Source organism: Gekko japonicus, unplaced genomic scaffold (assembly GCF_001447785.1).
Source record: "Gekko japonicus isolate JY-2015 unplaced genomic scaffold, Gekko_japonicus_V1.1 scaffold2137, whole genome shotgun sequence".
NCBI lineage: Eukaryota > Metazoa > Chordata > Lepidosauria > Squamata > Gekkonidae > Gekko > Gekko japonicus.
In genome coordinates this window covers 42713-69014 of record NW_015174903.1, presented here as the reverse complement: position 1 = coordinate 69014, position 26302 = coordinate 42713, and the positions used below count along the sequence as shown (strand labels likewise).

Genomic DNA, 26302 nt, shown 5'->3' with positions numbered 1-26302 from the left:
TGAGACAGTCAAGAAACAATCAAATAGGATTTGGGTTGTAGAACCAATCAGAAATGTAAAAGCAGGATTCAAGCAAAGCATAAGTATCGACATGACACCTTGGGCTGGCCCTGCCTATAGAAATCAAAGTGGAGCGAGTTGTTTTCCATATCTTGCTTAAACCGAAACGTCTGCGTTTGAACTTGCCTTACCATCCTTTCCCTCCTTTAGGGCTGCCAACCTCCAGGCGGGGCCTGGGCTTTCCCTAGAATTACACCTGATCTGCAGAAGATGGCTGCTTCAGACTCTATGGCACCCTATCCCCAATGTTCTTGCTAAGTCTCCACCCCCAAATATCCAGGAATTTCCCAACCTGGAGATGGCAACCCTATGCTCTTTCCATATTTGACTGACCTAGCTAGAAGAAGAAGGAGAAGAGATTGGATTTATACCCCGCCCTTCACTACCCAAAGGAGTCTCAGAGCAGCTCACAAACTCCTTTCCCTCCCCCTCCCCACAACAGACACCCTGTGAGGTAGGCGGGGCTGAGAGAGCTCTTGACAGAAACTGCTCTTTTTTTCAAGAACAGCTCTGAGAGGACTATGGCTTGCCCAAGGTCATCCAGCAGGTGCAAGAGGAGGAGTGGGGAATCAAACCCGGTTCTCCCAGATTAGAGTCCGTGCACTTAACCACTACACCAAACTGGCTGTACACCAAACTGGCTCTACACCCCTTCCATCTACAGCTAAGGGAAGGGGGGTATTTCTTGTTCCGGGTTGCAACTAGCACTAGGGGTGGTTTAGGTTTTCCAGCTCCTGATTGGGAAATACCTGGAGATTTGGGGGGTGGAGCCTGTGGAGAAGGCGGGGTTTGGAGAGGGGAGGGGCCTCAGCAGTGTATAACGCCATAGATTCCACCCTCCAAAGCAGCATTTTCCCCCCCAGGGAACCTGATCTCTGGAGATCAGTTATAATTCCAGGAAGAAGAAGAGAGAAGAAGAGATTGGATTTATACCCCGCCCTTCACTACCCAAAGAGGATCAGAGCGGCTTACAAACTCCTTTCCCTTCCCCTCCCCACAACAGACACCCTGTGAGGTAGGCGGGGCTGAGAGAGCTCTTAACAGAAACTGCTCTTTTTCAAGGACAGCTCTTCTCAGAACCATGGCTTGCCCAAGGTCATCCAGCCAGGTGCAAGTGGAGGAGTGGGGAATCAAACCCGGCTCTCCCAGATTAGAGTCTGCGCACTTCACCACTACACCAAACTGGCTCTGCAGACCGCACCTGGAGGTTGGAATCCCTAGCCTGTCGCTACTTCTTTGGCAAATACATTTGGGAATGAAAGGGACTCCCCAGATAACTGGTGTTTCTCCACTGATATTTGTGAGACTCTAGAACAAGAGTCAATGCAAAGACAAGCCTAGTTTTTTCTAATTTTTAATTGATTTTTAAAAATTTATTTAAGCATAGAACATATTACAAAAACAAGAAGAAGAATCAATGCAACAGAAATCTGCCTGTGAAAAGGAAAGTATGTTCCACAAGGTCACTGTTTTAGGAAACTACGTCATTTGAGGAATATATAGCGGTACAGTCCAGGGGTCGTTTCCTGCAGGAGCGCACAGGAGCGGAGCTCCGGCAGTAAAGAGCCCAGGGGGCGGGCACATGCAACAAGCCCCACCCCCTGCTCCCAGCAGCCCTCAGTCAGAGCAAGAAGCAGCCAGGTAAGTTGCAGAGCTCCCCCCAGCCCCCCGTTCCAAAACAGGCAAGTGGCACCTTTAAGACCAAGGTTTATTCAGGTACAAGCTCTCCCTCCTCTGCGAGGACAGATCTGCATATGTGTCCCCCCCCCAATAGCTAGCAATCCAAAAGAGTCCAGCCTGAGTGGTGGGTGTTGCCTTCTGACACACTTCGTATGATATCAGGGGGTGTGGCATATGCAAATAAGTTATGCTAATGAGCGCCTGCACCTCTTTTTCTATTAAATGACCCCTGGTACAGTCTATAGGCAGTCAGTAGCAGTATACGTAACTGAATATAACGCAATCAATGTTCCCGCTAAGCTGTGGGGTCTTATGAGCAAAAATTCTACTTTGGGAGCGACTGCATAAATTAGTTTGCTCTGGAGCCATCCTTCCTGAGCTAAGACAAAAATGTGTGAAGCAGAGGCTAAAAGACTGTGAGCTAGCTCACACTAACTAAGCTTAGAGGGAACACTGAACGCAACATAGTATAACAGACAACCGGCTCAGTCAGTGTCGTTGAAGTGTCATTACGTGTTGCTTTAGAGTTTAATCGGACAAGGTCTTATGTTCATGTCTCAAAAGGTATATCACTGATCTGTACAGCGGGTTTACTGGAATCACATCAGCCTCCGCCGTGTAGCTGATGAGCAAGCCGGGCTGACTTCTTTGCTGAAACGCGGGAGTCACTCCACACACACCTTCGACATTTGCTGAAATGCCTGCTTTAAAGTCCGTTGACGGAGAGGCTGTTGTTGAGATCATAGGCACTGCCGCTCTCGTCTTGCAAAAGGAGCTTCTCGATGGTCAGCGTGCTCATCTCCTTCCTCTCCTCCTCCAGCTCTTGCGGGACCGGTTCTGGAACTGGAAGGGGAAGAGGAACAAACTGGGGGGCTGGGAGGGCCGTTGAGGCTGGTGGGTACTGCAGCGAAGGGGTCGGCAAGGTCGAGATGGGCTGAGTCCACGGGAAATAGCTCAGGGGCGGCTGCTGGTCCATCACGTCTAGGTGAGGCACGACAGCCGGCGTGGAGGGTCTCGCCTGTTAGAGAAACCACACCGACCCATCAATCAGGCTGACCTGAGGATTGGCTGCTCTCCCATACATGGAAGCAGCCATTCGAAAAGCCGATTCTCACATGTGTTTCTCACCGTGCCGCTGGCCAACCCTTGATAACTGCCAAATTTTGAAAGGGCACGGTGGGTCACAGGGCTCTTTTTGGGCAGGAACGCACAGGAACGGAGTTCCGGCTTGCTCCTGAGTTGGCCACGCCCAGCAGGAGCTCATTAGCATAATAGGCCACACCCAACAGCAGAAACTCAGTAGGAATGGCTACATTAGGGGTGTGTGGCCTAACATGCAAAGGAGTTCCTGCTACCAAAAAAAGCCCTCGGTTTTGGTAACAAACAAGGTAAACAGAATAAGAAGCAAAAGGTGGGCGTGGCTGGATGAGCACACTTCTGGTAACATGGGGGCGTGGACTAATATGCTAATGCGCTGTGCTGCCAAGGCTGTGGCCTAATATGCTAATGAGTTTCTGCTGTTGGGTGTGGCCTATTATGCTAATGAGTTCCTGCTGGGCTTCTTCTACAAAAAGAGCCCTGTATGACAGTCCCCTTTAGGGTATTCAAGACAACATGGCCCATCTACATGTGCAAGTCAACACTTGATGGTGCAGTGGCCCCGAACACGCTTGTGTAAAGGGGCCCGGTGTTTGTGTGATCCTCGAGATAGAACCATAGAGTTGGAAGGGGTCATAAAGAGACCATCTAGTCCAGCCCCCTGCCCAATGCAGGACCAGCCTAAAGCATCCCTGACAAATATCAACCTGATAGGTTGGTTTAATGTACAGTAGGTGTGGCTACATTAGCCCGGAGTGTTTAAATACCGAGCAGCTGAAATGGACAAGCTGTTTGGGCTATGAGGAGTTGTACCGTGTCAGAAGAAGTCGATTGAAGAGCTGAATAAACTTGAGTTTTGCTGAATCACTCTCTGACTATTATTGTTAAGCACGGACTTAACAGGGTCCAATCCTATGCTGCCAACTGGAACGGCTCCTCGCCCTCCTCCAAACGACAGCCTTTCAAGTATCGAAAGAGAGCAATCCTGTCCCCCCTCAGTCTCCTCTTCTCCAAACGAAACATTCCCAGTGCCCTCAGCCTTTCCTCTTTGGGCTCAATCTCCAGACCCCTGATCACCCTCGTCGCTCTCTTCTGCCCCCTCTCGAATGCAGAATTCCAGGTCTACCTGGGGGATACCAGTGTGGGTTCCAACTCTCTCTCTGCTCACATGCAGTGGGGTTGGGACAAGTACCACTCTGGCTCTATTCCCTTTCCGTAAATGGCAGTACTGACCTGGATTTATAAGTTGCTGGGATGAAGAAAACAGATTTTTAAAAGAGGGGGGTAGATTGGGTCATGGGCTCTGGCCTCCTCCAAAACAGGCCCGTAGCCAGGATATTTTGGTTCTGGGGGCATTTACATTTTTAAGGGGGTAGTTAATTACGGTGAATTAAGTTCATCCGGATGTCTGTTTTTAAAGGGGGAGGCTCCAAGCCTGTTTCTAGCCCTCCCATTCAAGGCTATTTGTGGGGCAGGGCTCTTAATTAGGCTTGCCAAGTCCCCCCGGGGGGCGGCACCTTTAAGACCAAGTCCAGTGGCACCTTTAAGACCAAGTTTTATTCAGGTACAAGCTCTCCCTCCTCTGTGAGGACAGATCTGCATGTTCCCCCCCCCCAAATAGCTAGCAATCCAAAACAGTCCAGTGGAGCCTGAGCGGTGGGTGTTGCCTTCTGACACACTTCCGGTGATGTCAGGGGGCGTGGCATATGCAAATAAGCTATGCTAATGAGTTATGCTAATGAGCTCCTGCACCTCTTTTTCTACGAAATGACCCCTGCTCTGTACCCTGGAGATCAGTTGTAATTCTGGGAGATCTCCAGGCCTCACCTGGAAGTTGGCAATCCTAGAACAAGTCCATCTGTTTCAATCTGGCAGAGAGCATTCTTCCACATTCCCTAACCTAGGAGCGGGGTCTTCTCAATGGTGGCACCCCATTTTTTTGAAATTTGATTTCACAGTTTGTCTGCTGACTCTTTTATATTGCATGCCTTATTTTTATACTGGATTTCTATTTGGGTTTTTTAAAAATCAGCTTCCAGGCTCTGGTTGCCAAATGATTTATTTGATACTGCCTCTTAGGGTTGGACTGACCCTTTTAATAATGATAAAGTTCTTTTTTTGGTCTGTTGCCCTAGAAGGCCAATAGCAACCAGATCTTCCTGCTTACAGATTTCACGGTTTACCAAGCATTTCTAGAATATCCAGTTAGTTCCACTTTTCGAAATGGTTTTATTCTGCCGTGTGGGGGAGAGGGGGTCCGTATGTGCAAAGTACCTTGAGTGGCAAACCATATAAAGAAAAGTATTATTAATTGCAATTGTAAATGCTGCTGTATCAAACGTTGTGAAAATATTGTGCTGAAAAACAGAAAGTCGAAATAGACCACCCAGGCCTCCCTGCTAATATTCAAATCTGATATTTGATATTCTGGGTAGCCAGACAGAACAATAGGATTTATGGCCGTCTTCCGTTACAACAGCTCAAATGCTGTGAATCAAAACCGTGGGACTCCTTGGCTTGGTCGAGGTTTCGGGTAAGTTGACCCTTTCCTTCTTTTGGCAGCTGGAGACAACAATACCCTAAGGGTCCTTCTGTCCACGAAGCTCAATGTCTAAATTAAAAGCACAGAGGTTTTCTCCCCACCACCACCAATTTTCCTCCAAACCATCCAAAACTGAAAGTACTGAAGTTGAACATTCACGAGATAATATTCAAATATTTGCTGACTATTCACAACAGTTTCATATCCCCCTGCTATGTGTGAGAAACGCAGAAGGCAGGTATTTTAAATAATAAGTAATTATTTGATGATGGCGTGCGATCATTCTTGTTTTGGGGTTTGGGCCATCGAGTTGCAGCCGACTTTTGGCAACCCTGTAGGGTTTCCAAGGCCAGAGGCATTCAGAGGTGGTTTGCCATTGCCTGCCTCTGCGTACCTACCCTGGACCTCCTTGGGGGTCCTTCCACCCAAGTACTGACCGGGACTGACCCTGCTTAGCTTCTGAGATCTGACAAAATCTGGCTAGCCTGGGCTACTCAGGTGGGCTCTTTTTGTAGCAGGAACTCCTTTGCATATTAGGCGACACACCCCTAATGTGGCCAATCCTCCAAGAGCTTACAGAGCTCTTCTTACAGGGGCTACTGTAAGCTCTTGGAGGATTGGCTACATTAGGGGTGTGTCGCCTAATATGCAGAGGAGTTCCTGCTACAAAAAGAGCCCATATTGCAATTATAGTATGTGGTAATTGCCAGTGGTGTGATTTGCTGGGAGTGGCTGGAGAAATCATATTTGAATTCGGCAAAGAGGCAGACAGACCTACTGGGGGAGATCCTACACACCCTCAGATCTTTCTCAGTGACTCTGTCGTATGTGCCTAATACATTTGAGCGGTGTTCCAGCTAAGCTGAGTTAGTGTAAGCTAACTCACAGTTTTTTAGCCTCCGGCTCACACATTTTTGTCTGAGCTCAGGAAGGATGGCCAGTTTGGTGTTGTGGTTAAGTGCACGGATTCTAATCTGGGAGAACCGGGTTTGATTCCTCACTCCTCCATTTGCACCTGGCTGGATGACCTTGGGCAAGCCATAATTCTGGCACCGCTGTCCTTGAAAAAGAGCAGTTTGTGTCAGAGTTCTCTCAGCCCCACCCACCTCACAGGGTGTCTGTTGTGGGGAGGGGGAGGGAAAGGGAGGGTTATAAATCCGATCTTCTTCTTCTTCTCCAGAGCAAACTGATTTATGCAGCAGCCAAATCGTTCGCTCACAACTGTAATGCCAGTAGCTCACAAAGTAGAATTTTTGCTCACAAGAATCCACAGCTTAGAGGGAGCATTGCTTCTGAGGTAGGGTTACCAACTGATGCTGGCACCCAGGTGGGACAATTTGAGAGGGCAGCGACAGGCAATCTGGCGGGCCACCAACTTGCGATGTCACTTCCGGTGTGAAACCGGAAATGATGTCATTGCGTCAGGGTGACATTCTAGGATTCACCCAAAACCCATAGAGTCAAATAACCCCCCTCCACTTTCCTACCACCACCTTGTTGAGTAGTGACAGGGGAAAAGGGTTCAAGGCCAACCTGATCTCAGGTGTGGGGGATGAGCACACAGGATGCAGACTTTTCACGAGCACAACCAAAGCTGCAGAAGGGTTACAACCCCCCAAATGAGAACTGGAGTTCTCCTGGAAGTGCAACTGATGAGAAACGGAAGTCTTACAGTGGCTACAGAGGGCAGGAAGAAGAAGAAGAAGAAGGAGAAGAAATAGTAGTGGTAGTAGTAGAAGGAGGAGGAGGAGGAGGAGGAAGAGGAGAGAAGAAGAAGAAGAGATTGGATTTATACCCCGCCCTTCACTCGGAGTCTCAGAGCAGCTTACAATCTCCTTTCCCTCCCCCTCCCCACAACAGACACCCTGTGAGGTAGGTGGGGCTGAGAGAGCTCTCTCGAGGACTGCCCTTGAGAGAAGAGCTCTGAGAGAACTTGTGACTGACCCAAGGTCACACCAGCAGCTGCATGCGGAGGAGTGGGGAATCAAACCCAGTTCTCCCAGATTAGAGCCCGCACTCCTAGCCACTACACCAAACTGGAAAAGGAAGAGGAATTGGATTTATACCCTGCCCTTCATTTGGTGTCTCAGAGTGGCACTTTCGACCGACCAACCAAACAAACACCCACCACAGCCAAACTTACCGCAAAGTTTGTGATCAGTGGCTGTGATGCGTAGGTCAGTACCGAGGATGTCCCGACAAGCGTATAGCTGGGGCACACGGACTGAACGTACATATCCGCCGTGTAAGGGCAGCTGACTGCTTCGTGCGACACATAATCTGGGTATGTGGTCCACTGGGTCAAAGGCTGTAGAGAGGCGGGGGCCGGTTGCGCCAGCCACCCGGAGTAGAGCGAGGTTTCATCCGTAACGGGCAACGAAGGAGCAACCAAGTCCGACTCTGCGCAGACCTGACCTGCAATGAAGCACAGCGGTTTAAATTCACCGGTGTGTGTGGGGGGGTTCCCCCCCGAAATCAAAGCAGTGATCAAAAGGGTGGGGGGAGGGAAAAAATTCTGAAAGCATTACCAGTGGGTGAATAGGATGGAAGCGGCTGATGGGGGAAAAACACCTACAGGGAAAGAACAGATTGGCATCAGTCGTTGAGGCATGATACAGATACCAGAAACACGATTACTCAGAGGCCAAGAAGGAAACTTATTTCAGCACTTTTCGCAGTTTGACCCGCTCCAAAGAAACGCAAGCCCTTCATTTGGAGAATGGAGGAGGGGTCCCAGAAGTATCATCTTTTCTTTTCTGTTCCACATACATGCTGGGGTCAAGCTCAAGGCCAGTGTTCCCTCTAAGCTGAGTCCGTGTGAGCCAGCTCACAGTTTTTTAGCCTCCAGCTCACACCTTTTTGTCTTCGCTCAGGAAGGAGCTAATTGATGTGGTAGCCAAATCACCAGCTCACAACTTCAGTGCTGGTAGCTCACAAAATATAATTTTTGCTCACAGGACTCCACAGCTTAGAGGGAGCGTTGCTCAAGTCCCCACTCGAATTTAAGTCTCAGCTTTTTGCAGTTTTGCCTCCTTTCGGAGTCCTGCAAAAATCTCCTTCTAGCTCCCCTTTTTACCTGCCATCCCCACACGGCCGGTTGGGTGCCGCGGCGCTGACATCACGGAATAAACAGAGGAGTGGAAGCTGCTTTCCCCACCACCACCACCCTCTCTTACCGTGGTTCCTGCAGCCATGTTTGCATTCTGAACACTTCCACGTTTTCGCTTCAGAAGCTCCTTCACGGGCTCTTTGACGCGGACACCTTGATAGGGGCGCGGCAGGGGCAGTTGCTCAGGTGTGGAAGCTAAGCAAAAATATTTGGATAATTAGTTTTCTCCGGCAGTACTTTGGATATTTCCCTTTCTTGGGCAAGGGGGAGAAACTCCCAGCACTCCTATGCTGCCCTTAGAATGATAGAATCATAGAATGTCAGTGTGATGTATCCGTCTCCGTATCCCAGTACTTTTCAGTACTTTTCAGTTAGAGTTGGAAGGGACCTTCCAGGTCATCTAGTCCAACCCCCTGCACTCTGCAGGAGCATAGCCGAAAGATAGCCTATAGCCCCTTCAGAGCAAAATGTTTAATTTGATTTTAATCGGGGAGGGGGTCAACGAGGCCACCCGTTGATGAGACGGTGTAAATGTGTGGACATGAAATAAGGTGCGATCTGGCAGGCGTCACAAGTGCTCCGCCCCAGTACCTGTTCGGTACCAAAGTTCAGACCTGAGACATGCTAAGCCAGAGATCTCCAACCTTTTGAGCCTGTGGGCACCTCTGGAATTCAGACACAGGGAGATGGGGACAAAATGGCTGCCACATAAGAACATAAGAGACGCCAAAGTTGGATCAGGCCAAAGGCCCATCCAGTCCAACACTCTGTGTCACACAGTGGCCAGAAATACCAGTGCCATCAGGAGGTCCAGCAGTGGGGCCAGGACATTAGAAGCCCTCCCACTGTTGACCCCCCCCCCAAGCACCAAGAAGACAGAGCATCACTTGCCCCAGAGCCCCTAGTTATACCTTGTGGCTAATAGCCACTGATGGACCTCTGCTCCATATGCTTATCTAATTCCCTTTTGAAGCCGTCCATGCTTGTAGCACCCACCACTTCCTGTGGCAGTGAATTCCATGTGTTAATCACTCTTTGGGTGAAGAAGTACTTCCTTTTATCCGTTCTAACCCGACCGCTCTGCAGTTTCATGGAGTGCCCACGAGTTCTTGTATTGTGAGAAAGGGAGAAAAGTACCTCTTTCTTTACCTGCTCTTTCCCATGCATAATCTTATAAACCTCGATCATGTCACCCCTCAGTCGTCTTTTCTCCAAGCTAAAGAGCCCTAAGCGCTTTAACCTTTCCTCATAGGGAAAGTGTTCCAACCCTTTTATCATTCGAGTTGCCCTTTTCTGCACTTTTTCCAAAGCTATAATATCCTTTTTAAGGTGTGGTGCCCAGAACTGCACACAGTATTCCAAATGAGGTCTCACCATTGATTTATATAGGGGCATTATTATATTGGCTGATCTGTTTTCAATACCCTTCCTAATAATCCCCAGCATAGCATTGGCCTTCTTTATTGCAGTCACACACTGTCTCGACATTTTCAGTGAGTTATCCACTACAACTCCAAGATCTCTCTCTTGCTCAGTCTCTGCCAGTTCAGACCCCATCAATGTGTATTTATATTTAGGATTTTTGGCTCCAATGTGCATCACCTTGCACTTGGCCACATTGAACCCCATTTGCCATGTTGACGCCCACTTGCCCATCTTTGACAGATCCCTTTGGAGTGCCTCACAATCCTCACTGGTTTTCACCACCTTGAACAACTTTGTATCATCCGCAAATTTAGCCACTTCACTGCTTACTCCCATCTCCAAATCATTAATGAACAAGTTAAAAAGCAGTGGACCAAGTACTGATCCCTGTGGTACCCCACTGCTTACCACCCTCCACTGAGAAAATTGCCCACCTACACTCACTCTCTGTTTTCTATGAACTAGCCAGTTTTTGATCCATAAAAGGACTTGTCCTTTTATCCCATGATTTTTGAGCTTGCTTAGGAGCCTTTGATGAGGAACTTTATCAAAAGCTTTCTGGAAGTCAAGGTAAATAATATCTATTGGATCCCCCTTGTCCACATGTTTGTTCACCCCCTCAAAGAACACTAATAGGTTAGTGAGACAAGATCTTCCCTTACAGAACCCATGTTGAGTCTGCCTCAATAGGTTTTGTTCATCTATGTGCCTACTAATTCTTTCCTTAATAATGGTTTCCACCAATTTACCCGGTATCGACGTCAGACTGACTGGCCTGTAATTTCCCGGATCTCCTCTGGAACCCTTTTTAAAGATGGGAGTGACATTAGCTACCTTCCAATCCTCAGGAATGGAGGCAGATTTTAAGGAAAGATTACATATCTTTGTCAGGTGGAGCCAGCCACAAAATGTCAGGTAGTGAGGAAAGATTTACCCAACTGAATGCAGATTTCCAGAGAACAGCAAGGAGAGATAAGGAGGCTTATCTGAATGAACAATGCAAAGTAATAGAGGAAAACAATAGAATGAGAAGGACTAGAGATCTCTTCAAGAAAACTGGAGAAATCAAGGGAACATTCCATGGAAAGCTGGCCATGATAAAAGACAAAAATGGTAGGGACCTAACAGAAGCAGAAGTGATTAGGAAAAGATGGCAAGAATACACAGAAAAACTATACAAGAAGGCCCTCAATGTCCTTGACAACCACGACGGTGTAATCACTGACCTTGAGCCAGACATCCTAGAATGCGAGGTCAAATGTGTGACTGAACAACAACAACAGCAACAACAATAGTAACGCATAACAATTTGGGCAGAATCTCTGTTTAATAGGATGCCTTTTAAAATGAGCGTATGATTTTAAAATATTTTCTGGTATACACACTGCACACTTTCAGTATCTTTGTGTTGTGGCTGCAGCTGCTGCCAGAGGAATTTTGAAAAAATCTGCACAGCCAATCAGATCTCCAGCCCTGCTGGGCAAGAGTGCCACCTGGCCATGCTTTCTAAAAACATTTGGCAGGCACCAAGAAGGGAGTAGATGGGCGTCATAGTGCCCATGGGGCACCATGTTGGGGACCCGTGTGGTAAGCAATAATTGTGACTAGAGTTCTTTTGAACATGTGCAGAGTGCATTTCCCACAGACTCAAGTCTGAATGTTGATTGTTGAATGATGAATTATTGGTTGTGGGTGTTTCTGATTGCTTTGTGGATTTCGATTAAACTTATTTCAGTATCAGGATTTTGACAATTTTCTTCCACAGTTTTAATGGCAGGCCCTGGCAAATATCAAAGCTTGCATTGCAGACAGTTTCACAAAATGACTGGTTACTCTCCCTAGTTAGCTTGTGACTTGTCACCAGTAACTTTATTTATTTAATAAATCGACTAAATAAATAAACGTTGAGGGCACACCTACCTACACCACCAATTTAAACCGAGTTGAATCTGGTTTGGTTTCAATGAAAGGATCCTAGGAATTGTACCTTGGGACAGTTTGGGACAGCTTTGCAGATGCTTTGCTTGAGGACAATAGACACCAGTTTGGTGCAGTGGTTAAGTGTGCGGACTCTAATCTGAGAGAACCGGGTTTGATTCCCAACTCCTCCACTTGCAGCTGCTGGATGACCTTGGGCAAGCCGTAGTTCTGACAAGAGCTGTCCTTGAAAAACAGCAGTTTCTCTCAGAGCTCTCTCAGCCCCACCTACCTCCCAGGGTGTCTGTTGTGGGGAGGGGAAGGGAAAGGAGTTTGTAAGCCGCTCTGAGACTCCGAGTGAAGGGCGGGGTATAAATCCAATCTCCTCCTCCTCCTCCTTGTCTTCTTCTTCTTCATTTGTATTTAATTCATTTCTACCCTGCCTTTCCCCCCAGTGGGGACCCAAAGTGGCTGACATCCTTCTCCTCACCTCCATTTTATTCTCACAACAGCCCTGTGGGGTAGGTTAGGCTGAGAAAGCGTGACTGGCCCAAGGTCACCCACCCAGTGAGCCTCCATGACACGAGTGGAGATTCAAACCCGGGTCTCCTAGATACTAGTCTGACACTCTTAACCACTACAACTTGTAGATTTATAGCTGCAAGCAGGGGTCATTTCCTGCAAGAGTGCACAGGAGCGGAGCTCCGGCAGTAAAGAGGCCAGGGGGCAGGCACATGCAACAAGCCCCGCCCCCTGCTCCCAGCAGCACTCAGTCAGAGCAAGAAGCAGCCAGGTAAGCTGCAGAGCCCCGCCCCCCAAAAAACCCCCAGTCCAGTGGCACCTTTAAGACCAGGTTTTATTCAGGTACAAGCTCTCCCTCCTCTGCGAGGACAGATCTTTATGCCCCCCCTCCCCAATAGCTAGCAATCCAAAACAGTCCAGTGGAGCCTGAGCGGTGGGTGTTGCCTTCTGACACACTTCCAGTGATGTCAGGGGGTGTGGCACATGCAAACAAGTTATGCTAACGAGTTATGCTAATGATCTCCTGCACCTCTTTTTCTACGAAATGACCCCTGGCTGCGAGGGTATGCTGTTTGGGACCCCTGATGAATAACATGATTGGGAACTGGTGTAAAAGGCACAGCGTGCAAACAGGCCCTCGTGTTTCTGTGCTCTTTAGCTAACTGGGATGGTTACAGGTCATGGGGTTGAAGCTAGTGAACCGGTAACGCTTCCTCTGTACTACCTGGGCCGTAGCCAACTCAAAAGCCACTCTGGAGTCTTGTGATAGCATGAGTCACAAGGAAATATAATTCAGGGTTGGTTTTTTTTGTTCCTATCTGAAACTGTTAAGCTTTATCACACGTGAAGTATTTCTGTGGCAATGAGGTGCCGCTGCATCAAAGCTCAGGAAATCCGTGAAAGATAGACAAAATCCCTTCATAGCCAACTTTCTGCTGCCTGCTGCGACTGAAATCGGGACGCCGCAGAGCCGAGAGAGATAACTCCCCTTTCACTCTTTGCGCTCAGCAGCGGCTTGACAAACAGGCCAAAGTTGACACGCAAAAGGAGTCCAGATTCATCTGAAGTCCAGAGCAGTGTTCCCTCTAAGCTGAGTCAGTGTGAGCTAGCTCACAGTTTTTTAGCCTCCGGCTCACACATTTTTGTCTTAGCTCAGGAAGGAGGGCTCCAGAGCAAACTAGTTTATGCAGCAGCCAAATCGCTCGCTCACAGCTTTAATGCCTGTGGCTCACAAAGTAGAATTTTTGCTCACAAGACTCCACAGCTTAGAGGGAACATTGGTCCAGAGTCTAAAGTCTCTTCATATCCATAGCAGAAACGTAAACTGCAAGGCAGGTAGGGACGCTGGTGCCAAACAGAGTGGAGCGTGGCCAGAACTGAAAGGGCTTTGATTGGTATCGACCAGTTCTTGAAGAGACTATTGTGCAAAGGTCTGGCTCATCGCTGTCAGTGCGTAAAACAGCAAGACGGCCTGGTGCCTAGAGTTGCCACTCTCCAGGTGAGGTCTGGAGATGTCCAGAAATTACAACTGGTCTCCAGTCTACAGAGATGAAGGAGAAGAAGAGTTGGTTTTTATACCCTGGTGGCGGCTCAGTGGTTAAGACGCTGAGCTGCAGACTGGAAGGTCAGTAGCTCGACAGTTCGAGACCCGAGTGCCATGTGACGGAGTGAGCGCCCATCTCTGGCCCCAGCTCCTGCCAACCTAGCAGTTCGAACGCAAGAAACTGCAAGTAGATAAATAGGTACCTCTTCGGTGGGAAGGTAACAGCGTTCCGTGCGCCTCGGCATCTAGTCATGCCGGCCACATGACCACGGAAATGTCTTCAGACAGCGTTGGCTCTTCGGCTTGGAAATGGAGATGAGCACCGCCCCCTAGAGTCGGATTCGACTGGCTTTCGAGCAAGGGAAACCTTTACCTTTTCTATACCCTAAGGAGTCTCAAGGCGGCTCATAATCGCCGTCCCTTCCTCTACCTACAACAGGTACCTTGTGAGGTAGGCGGGGCTGAGAGAGTTCTTAGAGAACTGTGATTTGCTCAATGTCACCCAGCCAGTGTAGGGGGAGGGGGGAATCTAGCCTGCTACTCCAAGCCACTGCACCATGCTCCTAACCACTACGCCATGCCAGATCAGTTTTCCCAGAGAAAATGGCTGCTTTGGAGGTCGGGCTCTATGGCATTATATCCCAGAGAGTTCCCTCCCTTGCCCAAAACCTCACCCTCCACAGGCTCCACCCCCCAAAAATCTCCAGGCACTTCTCAACCTGGAGTTGCCAACCCTATGCCTGGTGACGAAAGGCCAAATGGCACCTTGTCCTCCCACTCATTCACAATTCACCGGTAAGTTTTCCTCCATAAACTTTGTGGAAACGAATGGGAGCTGGCTTGGGGAATGGGCTTCTAGCACGTATACCTAAGACGCTTAAAGGTAAAGGTTCCCTTGCTCGAATGCCAGTCGAATCTGACTCTAGGGTTGCGGTGCTCATCTCCATTTTAAAGCCGAAGAGCCAGTGCTGTCTGAAGACATTTCCGTGGTCATGTGGCCAGCATGACTAAACACCAAGGCGCACAGAACGCTGTGACCTTCCCACCAAAGTGGTACCTATTTATCTACTTGCAATTTCTTGCTTTCGAACTGCTAGGTTGGCAGGAGCTAGAACTAGAGACGGGAGCTCACTCCGTCATGCGGCAACTCGGGTCTCGAACTGCTGAACTACTGACCTTCCAGTCTGTAGTTCAGTGACTTAACCACTGAGCCACCGCAGCCCAAAGGTAAAGGTTTCCGTTGCTCGAAAGCATGTTTCATTTAATGTCGTCTTCAACCCACCTGTAAAGTCTTGACCATGTATTTTCAAAGTTTTCCTCTTTATATCCTTTCAAAATTAAAGTTAATTTGTCCACAGACTCTCCATTCGAGACTGGAACATGGGCAAAGGCAGGGGGATCTTCCACAGCCTGCACTTCAGCGTCTTAACCACTTGAGCCACCGCAGCTCCTTACCTAAGACGCTTACTTGGCATCTAATTGGCCAAAGGACTGGAATCGTTTTTTTGTTGATAAATATTTTTTTATTTTATAACAAACAGACAAACGAACAAAAACAAACAATAGTACATACAAACATTCAATGGGAGAATCTCCAACTCTTTGAGTTGACTATTCAGTTGTCCATACATCTCTCAATAAAAGTATGTTTCTACATCTTATAATGTTACATATACCTTTTGCACAGTTCAATATCGATGTTCTCATTGTCCGCTATTTCGGTTGTGTTCACGTTTCATTTAATGTCATCTTCAACCCACCTGTAAAGTCTTGACCATGTATTTTCAAAGTTTTCCTCTTTATATCCTTTCAAAATTAAAGTTAATTTGTCCACAGGCTCTCCAGTCGAGACTGGAACATGGGCAAAGGCAGGGGGGGGGGTTGTGGAAAAAGCCCAGCAGGAACTAATTAGTTCTGAATAAAACTTTGCCTTAAAACTGCCACTGGACTGTTTTGGATTACTGTCTATGGGGGGAGAAACGCACAGATCTGTGAAGAAAGGAAGGAAGAAAGGAGGGAAAGAAAAAGAAAGAAAGAGAGAGAGAGAGAGAGAGAGAGGGAAATAAGGAGGGAGAGAAGGAAAGAGAAGGAAAAAAGGACAGAAAGAAAGAAAGAGAGGCGGAAAGAAGGAAGGAAAGAGGGAAAGAAAGAGGGAGAGAAGGAAATAAGGAGGGAAAGGAGAGAAGGAAAGGAGGGCTACAAAGAAAGAAAGAAAGAAAGAAAGAAAGAAAGAAAGAAAGAAAGAAAGAAAGAAAGAAAGAAAGAAAGAAAGAAAGAAAGAAAGAAAGAAAGAAAGAAAAAGATGAAAGAAAGAGAGAGAGAGAGAAGGAAATAAGGAGGGAGAGAAGGAAAGAGAAGGAAAAAAGGACAGAAAGAAAGAAAGAGAGGCGGAAAGAAGGAAGGAAAGAGGGAAAGAAAGAGGGAGAGAAGGAAATAAGGAGGGAAAGGAGAGAAGGAAAGGAGGGCTACTTCGTCCTCCTCATGGTCCAGGGCTGCTGGGAGCAGGGGGTGGGGCTTGTTGCATGTGCCCGCCCCCTGGGCTCTTTACTGCCAGAGCTCCGCTCCTGTGCACTCCTGCAGGAAATGGCCCCTGGATGGGAGACCTCCAAAGACATCCAGGGTTGTGTGACCCAGAGGCAAGCCATGGCAAATCACCTCTGAATGCCTCTTGCCATGAAAACCCCACGGGGTCGCCATAAGTCAGCTTGACCTGACAGCACTTTCTAACAACAACAACAGCCAAATACAACAATCTGGCACTGACCAGTTCTTGATGAGACTATTGTGCAAAGGCTTGGCACGTAGCTATCGGGGTAACAAACAGAAAATAGAAAAGAGCCAGGGTCCAGGAGCACCTTAAAGACTAAGAACATTTGTGGCAGGGGAGGAGCTTTCGTGAGTCACCGCTCGCTTCTTCAGATTCTTCAGGTGAGGAAATAAAACTGTTTCTACAAATCCTTTTAGAGCTTTGCACGGAAATCAGAATATTATCTCGCGTGCACCTGAAGATTCATTGTGGAATCAGCCTCATAGTTCTGAAAGGTACTGGGCATTCAAACACAGTTCAAGATCTGAGTATAAATAGAAGCCTGAGTAGTCCCATTGACCTTAATAGACCTACTTGTACGCTTGCAGAGAAATCCATAGTCATGCACATTACGCATCAGACTATCAAGTGGTTGGTGGTTTTTAAGGTAAAGGTTTCCCTTGCTAGAAAGCTAGTCGAATCCGACTCTAGGAGGTGGTGCTCATCTCCATTTCCAAGCCGAAGAGCCAACGCTGTCCGAAGACTTCTCTGTGGTCATGTGGCCGGCATGACTAAACGCCAAAGCGCACGGAACACTGTTACCTCCCCACTGAAGCAGTACCTATTTCTCTACTCGCAATTTCTTGCTTTCGAAATGCTAGGTTGGCAGGAGCTGGGGCCGGAGACGGGAGCTCACTCCGTCACGCGGCACTTGGGTCTCCAACTGCCGAGCTACCGACCTTCCGGTCTGCAGCTCAGCATCTTAACCTCTGAGCCACCGTGGCACCCATCTGGTTTTTATCCAGCATTAAATTAATCAAAAACCATCCCAAGCCCTGGAGACAGAGTAGACTACACAACGGAAGAAAGAATTCTTTTGTCCTCCCCCAAAAAATGAAGATTGTCAAACTAAGGCTAACTGCAGAGTATGCAATGTAGGAATGCTAGGTTGGCAGGAGCTGGGGCCGGAGACGGGAGCTCACTCCGTCACGCGGCACTTGGGTCTCCAACTGCCGAGCTACCGACCTTCCGGTCTGCAGCTCGGCATCTTAACCTCTGAGCCACCGTGGCCCCCATCTGGTTTTTATCCAGCATTAAATTAATCAAAAACCACCCCAAACCCTGGAGACAGAGTAGACTACACCAGGGAAGAAAGAATACTTTTGTCCTCCCCAAAAAATGAAGATTGTCAATCAAGGCTAACTGCAGAGTATGCAATGTAGGGAAGTCCACTCACCTATTTACTTTACTTTTTATCCTGCCCTACGACACACACAGTAGACAAGGTTCGCTCCCCCCACACACACACATACAAATAGGAATGCCAGCTCTAGGTTGAAAAATACCTGGAGATTTAGGTGTTGGGGCCCGAGGAGGGCAGGCATTGGGGAGGGGAGGGGTTTCAGCAGGGCACAATGTCATAGAGTCCACCCTCCAAAGCAGCAATTTTCTATTGCCTGGAGATCAATGGTAATTGCAGGAGATCTCCAGGCCCCACTTGGAGGTTGGCAACCCGAGATCCTGCACAGGGCTGTCTGCTGGCATCCTTGCGCTATACAGTCCACATCTCTACACAATGCCCCTTCTACCAACATGGTGAGCATCCTACTAGACGAGAATAATTGTTTGAGGCCAATACCTGGAGATTTAGGTGTTGGGGCCTGAGGAGGGCAGGCATTGGGGAGGGGAGGGGTTTCAGCAGGGCACAATGTCATAGAGTCCACCCTCCAAAGCAGCAATTTTCTATTGCCTGGAGATCAATGGTAATTGCAGGAGATCTCCAGGCCCCACCTGGAGGTTGGCAACCCGAGATCCTGTGCAGGGCTGTCTCCTGGAGTCCTTGCGCTATGCAGTCCACATCTCTACACGATGCCCCTTCTACCGACATGGTGAGCATCCTACTAGACGAGAATAATTGTTTGAGGCCTGAGATCCTGTTGGCTAGAAAGCGATCACAGCAACTGAACTGACCCCTGGCAAGAGTCTCCCTTTTGCGGGTGCAAGGGAAATATTGCTGGCTGGTCTCTAGCAAGAACCAACCGTGCCAGGAACACCTTAAGAGCATGCCCCACAGCCTGGGCAGCTTGGCAAGACACAACCCACACAAAGCAGATGGATGGCTCTGTCGTCAGTTTTGCAAACATTGGCTCCTGAAGGAGCCGAGAGGAGTCTTGCTGCTGTCTTGGCTTATCTCAGTTCTGCCCGCGCACCAAGCACCGCGGTGCCTGTGGGTGGGAGAAGAAGGCTGAAGGTGTCCGGCCTTGGGAAGCTTCCCCCTCGCATCCCGTCGGTGCAAGGTCTTTCTCTTAGTGATGTTTACTGTTCTACGTTAGATGATCTTTCAGTAGGGACAAAGAGAGAGCTTTTAATTTTTAGTTTTAAGCAGACATTTTAACCCCTTCTCCATCTCAGGGCACTTGCTTTCTTATTTTTGCCAAGAGGTAAACATAATTAATGGCTATCTAGGAAAGGGAGTGTTTTAGTGTGCCTCTCCAAGAATGCCAGTTTCCAAAATATCAACAGTCTCTATAAACATACTTCTGGGCAATGCTCCCTCTAAGCTGTGGAGTCTTGAGCAAAGATTCTACTTGGTGAGCGACTGGCATTAAAGCTGTGAGCGAGGGATTTGGCTCCTGCATAAATTAGTTTGCTCTGGAGCCCTCCTTCCTGAGCTGAGACAAAAATGTGTGAGCTGGAGGCTAAAAAACTGCGAGCTAGCTCACACTCACTCAGCTCAGAGGGAACACTGCTTCTGGGGAGTGCGTATCTCATGTTCCACCTCTGAAATCTGATCCTAGCGGAGCATTCCGGAGGGTTCCGTGGGCACAATTCCAAAATGAGATGACAAGAGTCCAGAGCTGGACGGATAGACTCCGCCGCTTCAGATGGGGGAGACTGTTATGTACTGGTGGAGCTTGACTCTGAGCAAAGCTCCAAAAGGCCTTCAAGACTATTGGTTAAGTGACTGGTGGTAACGGCCAATCATATTTGTCGACTATAACCCAGGGCTATTTCTGGGCAGGAACGCACAGGAACGGAGTTCCGGCTGGCTCCCAAGTTGGCCACGCCCAGCAGGAACTCATTAGCATAATAGGCCACACCCAACAGCAGAAACTCATTAGGATTGGCTACATTAAGGATGTGTGGCCTAACATGCAAAGGAGTTCCTGCTACAAAAAAGCCCTGGGTTTTGACAACAAACAAGGTAAACAGAATAACAAGCAAAAGGTGGGTGTGGCTGGATGAGCACACTTCTGGTAACATGGGGGTGTGGCCTAATATGCCAATGAGCTGTGCTGTCAGGGGTGTGGCCTAATATGTTAATGAGTTTCTGCTGTTGGGTGTGGCGTATTATGCTAATGAGTTCCTGCAGGACTTTTTCTACAAAAAGAGCCCTGCTATAACCCAATTGCTGCACTGTCATTAGTTACACTGTCTATAGTTCATGCAAATGAAGGATTCTGGTTGCCTACTTGGGATCGGTCGTTGTTTAAGGTGGGTGTGGTTTTTACAAGTATAAATTGGCTCCTGTTGAGCCAGGTTCTTTGGTTCGGAAGTTCAGTAAAGAAGCACGTTGTTATGGAAAGAGCTGCCTCGTCTCAATACTTAATAGAGTCCAGAGCTGGAGGAGCAGACTCCAACGCTTCAGATGGGGGGACCACAGCTTGAAATGTGCCAGGGAACAGATTGGGTTCACATCTTCTCCCCTCGCCCTTGAAGGGATAGCTGTTTTATTTGCAGGGTTTTGCTTTTTAACCTGGAGGTGAGGAAGTGCTCGAAAATGGCACACGCACACACCCCGCCGCCTGCATTCGGAAATGGAACAGCCCATTCAACCACCTCCTTCTGGCCTAGGGTTGCCAGATTCAGGTCGGGACACTCCTGGAGACTTTGGAATGAGAGGGAGGCGGGGTTTGAGAAGGGGAGGGACCTCAACAGGGCATGATGCCACAGAGTCCACCCTCCAAAGCAGCCATTTTCTTCCAGGGTCTGTAGGGTTGCCAGTCTCTAAGCAGCACCTGGAGTTTGAAGAAGAGGAGATTGATGGGGGGACATGATTGCTCCACCAGTTTGGTGTAGTGATTAAGTGCGCAGACTCTAATCTGGGAGAACCGGGTTTGATACCTGGCTGGATGACCTTGGGCAAGCCGTAGTTCTGACAAGAGCTGTTCTTGGAAAAAGAGCAGTTTCTGTCAAGAGCTCTCTCAGCCCCACCTACCCCACAGGGTGTCTGTTGTGGGGAGGGGAAGGGAAAGGAGTTTGTAAACCGCTCTGAGACTCCTTTGGGTAGTGAAGGGCCATGGGGTATAAATCCAATCTCTTCTTCTTCTTTAAATATTTGAAAGACTGTCATTGGGAGGAGGGCAAGGAGCTGTTCCAGTTGGCAGCAGAGGAGGGGTCCCGAAGCAACGGGTTTAAATTACATGCGGAAAGGTATTGGCTGGACATTAGGAAACACTTTTTCACGGTCAGAGTGGTTCGAAGGTGGAATCAGCTGCTTAGGGAGGTGGTTAGCTCCCCTTCACTGACAGCTTTCAAGAAGAGGCTGGACGAATATTTGTCAGAGATGCTTCAGGCTGGTCCTGCATTGGGCAGGGGGTTGGACTCGATCAGGGGTGTTGAACTCATTTGTTATGAGGGCTGGATCATCTGACATAAATGAGACCTCATTGGGCCGGGCCCTGTGTGTCATAAAATGTAATGCCAGGTAGCGGAGATAGAAACTTTATAAAGGACACAAACACAGAGGTGTTTTTTTTAACTTAAAATAAAAACATGCTTAAAACATTAGCACTCTTGCAATATTTTGCTTTATTTAACGGTGTCTGATAACTGACACCTCTTGCTTTAAATTATTGCATCAAATTGGCTGTGCTGTTGCAATCTTGAGTATGCTGTTATGGTGTGTATCTGTAAGCTGCAAACCTACGATGACGCAGCAGCAGCAGCAGAACTGGAAGAAGAAGCAAAAGAAAGCCAGTTCCACTGCGGGCCTGATAGAAGCCCACCAGGGGGCCTCATCTGGCCCCTGGGCCGCATGTTTGACACCCCTGGAATAGATGGTCTGTATGGCCCCTTTGAAATCTATGATTCTGTGATTTCTATCTCTCGCAAATCTGAGTGATCTCCAGATGGATGAGATCAGTTACCCTGGAGAAAACGGCTGCTCTGCAGAATGGATTCTACGGCATCACACCCTGCTGAGGTCGCTCCCCAGGCTTCACCCCCCAAAATCTCCAGGGATTTCCCAACCCAGAGCTGGCAACCCTGGTGTAATTGTAATGCTGAGAAATCAAGCCATACGTTCCTTGGGCTAATGAGTAAGCTCAAGCAGGTCTCTGGCCTGGTTGCCAACCTCGAGGCAGGGCCTGGAGAGCTCCTTCAATTACAGCTGATCTCCACATTGCAGAGTTCAGTTCCCCTGGGGGGGAAAGGTTGCTTTGAAAGAAGAAGAAGAAGAAGAAGAAGAAGAAGAAGAAGAAGAAGAAGAAGAAGAAGAAGAAGAAGAAGAAGAAGAAGAAGAAGAAGAAGAAGAAGAGGAGGAGGAGGAGGAGGAGGAAATTGGATTTATACCCCACCCTTACAAACTCTTTTCCCTTCCCCTCCCCGCAACAGACACCCTGTGAGGTAGGTGGGGCTGAGAGAGCTCTGAGAGAAACTGGTCTTTCAGGAACAGCCCTGACAGAACTACGGCTTGCACAAGGTCATCCAGCAGGTGCAAGTGGAGGAATGGGGAATCAAACCCAGTTCTGCCAGATTAGAGTCCATGTACTTAACCACTACACCAAAATGGTGGACTGTATGGCATTCAAGGCTATTTTTGGGCAGGAGCGCAGAGGAACGGAGTTCCGGCTGGCTCCCAAGTTGGCCACGCCCAGCAGGAACTCATTAGCATAATAGGCCGCACCCAACAGCAGAAACTCATTAGGATTGGCTACATTAGGGGTGTGTGGCCTAACATGCAAAGGAGTTCCTGCTACAAAAAAGGGCCCTGGGTTTTGACAACAAACAAGGTAAACAGAATAACAAGTAAAAGGTGGGTGTGGCTGGATAACCACACTTCTGGTAACATGGGGGTGCGGCCTAATATGCTAATGAGCTGTACTATCAGGGGCGTGGCCTAATACGCTAATGAGTTTCTGCTGATGGGGGTGGCCTATTATGCTAATGAGTTCCTGCTGGGCTTTTTCTACAAAAAGAGCCCTGATGGCATTTATACCCAAATGAAGACCCTCCCCTCCACAGACATCACCTTCCCCATCCTCCACCCCCAAGTCTTCAGGAATTTCCCAACTCGAAACCCTCCGATCCTTGCCAGGAGATGGGTTGGGTTGGGCTGGACACGGAGCGGAGCTCCTTTGGAAAAACTGCTGCCTCTTAGCCCAGCTCCCTTAACTGCTTCTTTCCCATGAAGATAGATCCAGGTGGGTCGCCGTGTTGGTCTGAAGCAACAGAGTGAGGTTTGAGTCCAGTGACCCCTTTAAGACGAACAAGTTTAATTCTGGGTATAAGCTTCTGTGTGTACGCACACTTCTTCAGATAGATTCAGGCAGGTCGCCGTGTTGGTCTGAAGCAACAGAGTGAGGTTTGAGTCCAGTGACCCCTTTAAGACGAACAAGTTTAATTCTGGGTATAACCTTTAGAAGTGGGCATGCATACGAAAGCTTGTACCTGGAATTAAACTCATTGGTCTTAAAGGTGCCACTGGACTCAAACTTTGTTCTATTGTGTCAAGGAGTCCAAAGCTGAACGCTGTGGATCACCAGGGCTGTTGTACACGAGTAACCAAGCTTTCCTTTATTAAAATTATACAGTTTTATTTAATCTCTGTCAAAGCAAAAGATTTTATCTGCAAGCAACGCAATGCTCCAAAGTCATACAGCAGGAAATCGAGAAAAGTAGCTTAACTATCTAAAACATTACCAGAACCTGGCACAGACCTTAAGTCCAAGAGTCAAACATGATAGTTCATGCATTCTCTCCGTTGCAGTCTATTACAATATCAGCATATCATCAGTCCATCAGAATCCAAGCTAGCTTTCTTTCTCCGGGCCCTTAGCTCAATTATAGTTTTTTGTCCAAGCAGCGTCAGGTAATGACGACACCCAATCAGGACACATCCTTGCTGGAACCCTCTAGAAAATTACCACATCACTCCCGATTCCCCCCTCCCCATCCTGTGGGCCGCAGGTTCTCACGAGAAACCAATTACCACATTTCCAGATCTGGCCTTGAAGATGATAAGGGCTGTGTGGGCCGAGAGACCAATTAGTAACACCTGCAGGACGGAACAGGCCCGTAACCATTCAGATGAACCCTTGAAGGGGGTGGGTTCCAGGGGCGCTTTGCCTCACATATTGCTTCTTTTCCAGTTAGTTGAAAGTGGGCTTTTTTTAAATTTCCAGATGAGTCACAACAACTGCCCACTGACGGCACATTGTCATTTGGGGAGAGCTGACACGCCTGGGTGGTTGTTCCTTCACCTCCCCTTTTCTCAAGGCTTGGCAGGTGACGAATCTCTCAGTGGTGCAGGGCAAATCCAAGCAAACATTTCCATTTTTTCCCCCTCCTCTTGCATTTCTGATTCAGTCGCACACAAACACGCACAAGTCATTTAATAAAAAAACAAACAAACACTGTGAAGAGACAATGGAAATCTTTTCCTGTTTGCAGAAGAGTTGACAAGCAAACAGTCGAAGACAGCAAAAAAAGAAAAAGAGAGGTTGGGGCAAAGAAGTATTTTTTTTTTTGAGTCTTTGATAGCAATAAACCGATTGGGAATCTCTCGGCCCCCGGCTTTGAGAAGAAACAAACAAACCAGCGTCTCACAAAAACGCTTTCTCACACCTTCGTTTCTGTTTAAAGAAAAGAAACCACACTTGGCTTTGTATATAGAGATCTGATCCCCTGAATGCAACAGCCGTGTGTGCACACACGCAAACCCTGGAGCTCTCCAAAGGAGCGCTGGGAACACATCCGCAGCACTCTGCACCCGCTCCATTCTGTCCACATCCTTTTGGAAGTGAGGCCTCCAGAACTGCACACAATACTTCAGGTGCAGCCTGACCAATGCAGTGAACAGCAGGACTACGACACCTTGCAATTTGGATGTTATGCCTCTGTTGATACACTCCAAGATCGCATTAGCCTTTTTTGTTGCTGCATCACACTGGGTGCTCATATTTAAATTTCGGTCCACCCGTACCTCAAGATCTTGTTCACACACACTGCTACCCAGAAGTGTATTCCCCATCCAGTATGCATGTTCCTCATTTTTGTTACCCAGATGTAGAACTCAGCACTTATCTGTTCACATAAGATGTTGATCTTGGGCAAGAAGCAGGGAGGCCAGAACAGGACCACATTATGGGCCCAGCAGACAGGAAGAAGCATTGAGAACTGGTACAGTATGGTGCAGGGACCAAGACTAGGATCAGGGCCAAGGAGGACCACCAGGACCTTTGCCACCGGTCAGCCAGATCATGCCGGGAACTATCTGGGGCAGGTAATCTGATCGAAATTCAGCAGGGCAATGTTAAAGAGAATGCCCTGAAATCTGGAAACGTCCTACTTCCCCACCTTGTTGGAAAAAATAAACCGTATTACATTTACTAATTCCTAGATATGCCCATTAATTAGCGAAATGCTCCTACACTGGTCAGGACAATGCCAGCAGTACTAGCAATTCCCGGGTTTCACTAGAGTGGTTAAAACCTGCTTTGTATTCCAAGAGTCGCAGCTTCAGTCCTGGGCATCTCCAATTAAAAGGATCTCAAAGCAGAAGTTTCTCTGCCTGAGTCTGTGGAGAGCTGCAATCGCAGCAAATGATACTGTGTTTGATGGACCAAAGGCCTGACTCTTGTTCACACCGAAATAGCCCACGGGTCTCAAATGTAGTTTGTCTTGGAGAGAGACTTGGAGCCGTCTCCCTCCCTGACCTACAACGTGCCTGCTCCCGATTTGGCTGGCACACTGGAGTGTATCAGGTAACATCTGTGGGAATACCTTCTACCTTGTCCTTTGGTGTCAACTCAAAGCTATGTCAACAGGCCCAAGATAAACCTTCTTTCCTTAGTTGTCAATTGCTCCATCGCCTTGTCTGTAAAGCTTGCGACCTCAGTTTGACGCTGTTTGCGTCTCCCAGAACGCTCCGATTCCCCTCTCGGTGTCAACGTTGCGCACCTGGTGCATGTCGAGGCGTGTCTGCAGGAGGGAGTCTGCAAGTCCTCTTGGGCAATGGACACATTCTGACTTTCCCAAGGAATCTTACAGTGATTATTTTTTCCTTTGAGCAAAGCTGACAATGAGAGCTGGCGAGGACCTGTTCCAAGTAGGACTCCATTTCTTTTGGTTGAATTGGGGCAGGGTGCTTCAATAAACATTTGGCCCAGTGTAAAGATGCTGAGCAAACAGGCGGGAGTGTTTGCTTTGAGATCAAAAGCATTTCAGCAAAAGCGAGGGAGGGTAGGGGATTCTGGAGAACTGGATGCAGGGCAACTGGAAACCGACAAGTTAGGGATGCCAGCTTCCAGGGGGCACCTGGGGATCCCCTGGAATTACAGCTCATCTCCAGACTGCAGAGACCAGCTCCCCTGGAGAAAATGGATGCTTTGGAAGAAGAAAAAGAAGAAGAAGAAGAAGAAGAAGAAGAAGAAGAGG

General features: G+C 48.2%; 1 protein-coding gene across 1 annotated transcript in view; it reads right to left on the bottom strand.

Moving 5' to 3' along the window:
- Positions 1-2214: 2214 nt before the first annotated feature.
- POU2AF1 (POU class 2 associating factor 1) overlaps positions 2215-26302 on the bottom strand; it is a 36876-nt gene continuing 12788 nt past the window's right edge. Inside the window, exons 2-5 of the mRNA XM_015424999.1 lie at positions 8557-8684; positions 7909-7951; positions 7524-7795; positions 2215-2758 (exon numbers count right to left, since the gene is read on the bottom strand). Of these exons, the coding sequence (XP_015280485.1) occupies positions 2447-2758; positions 7524-7795; positions 7909-7951; positions 8557-8684 (755 nt within the window). The 3' untranslated portion in view covers positions 2215-2446. The remainder of the gene's footprint in view (positions 2759-7523; positions 7796-7908; positions 7952-8556; positions 8685-26302) is intronic.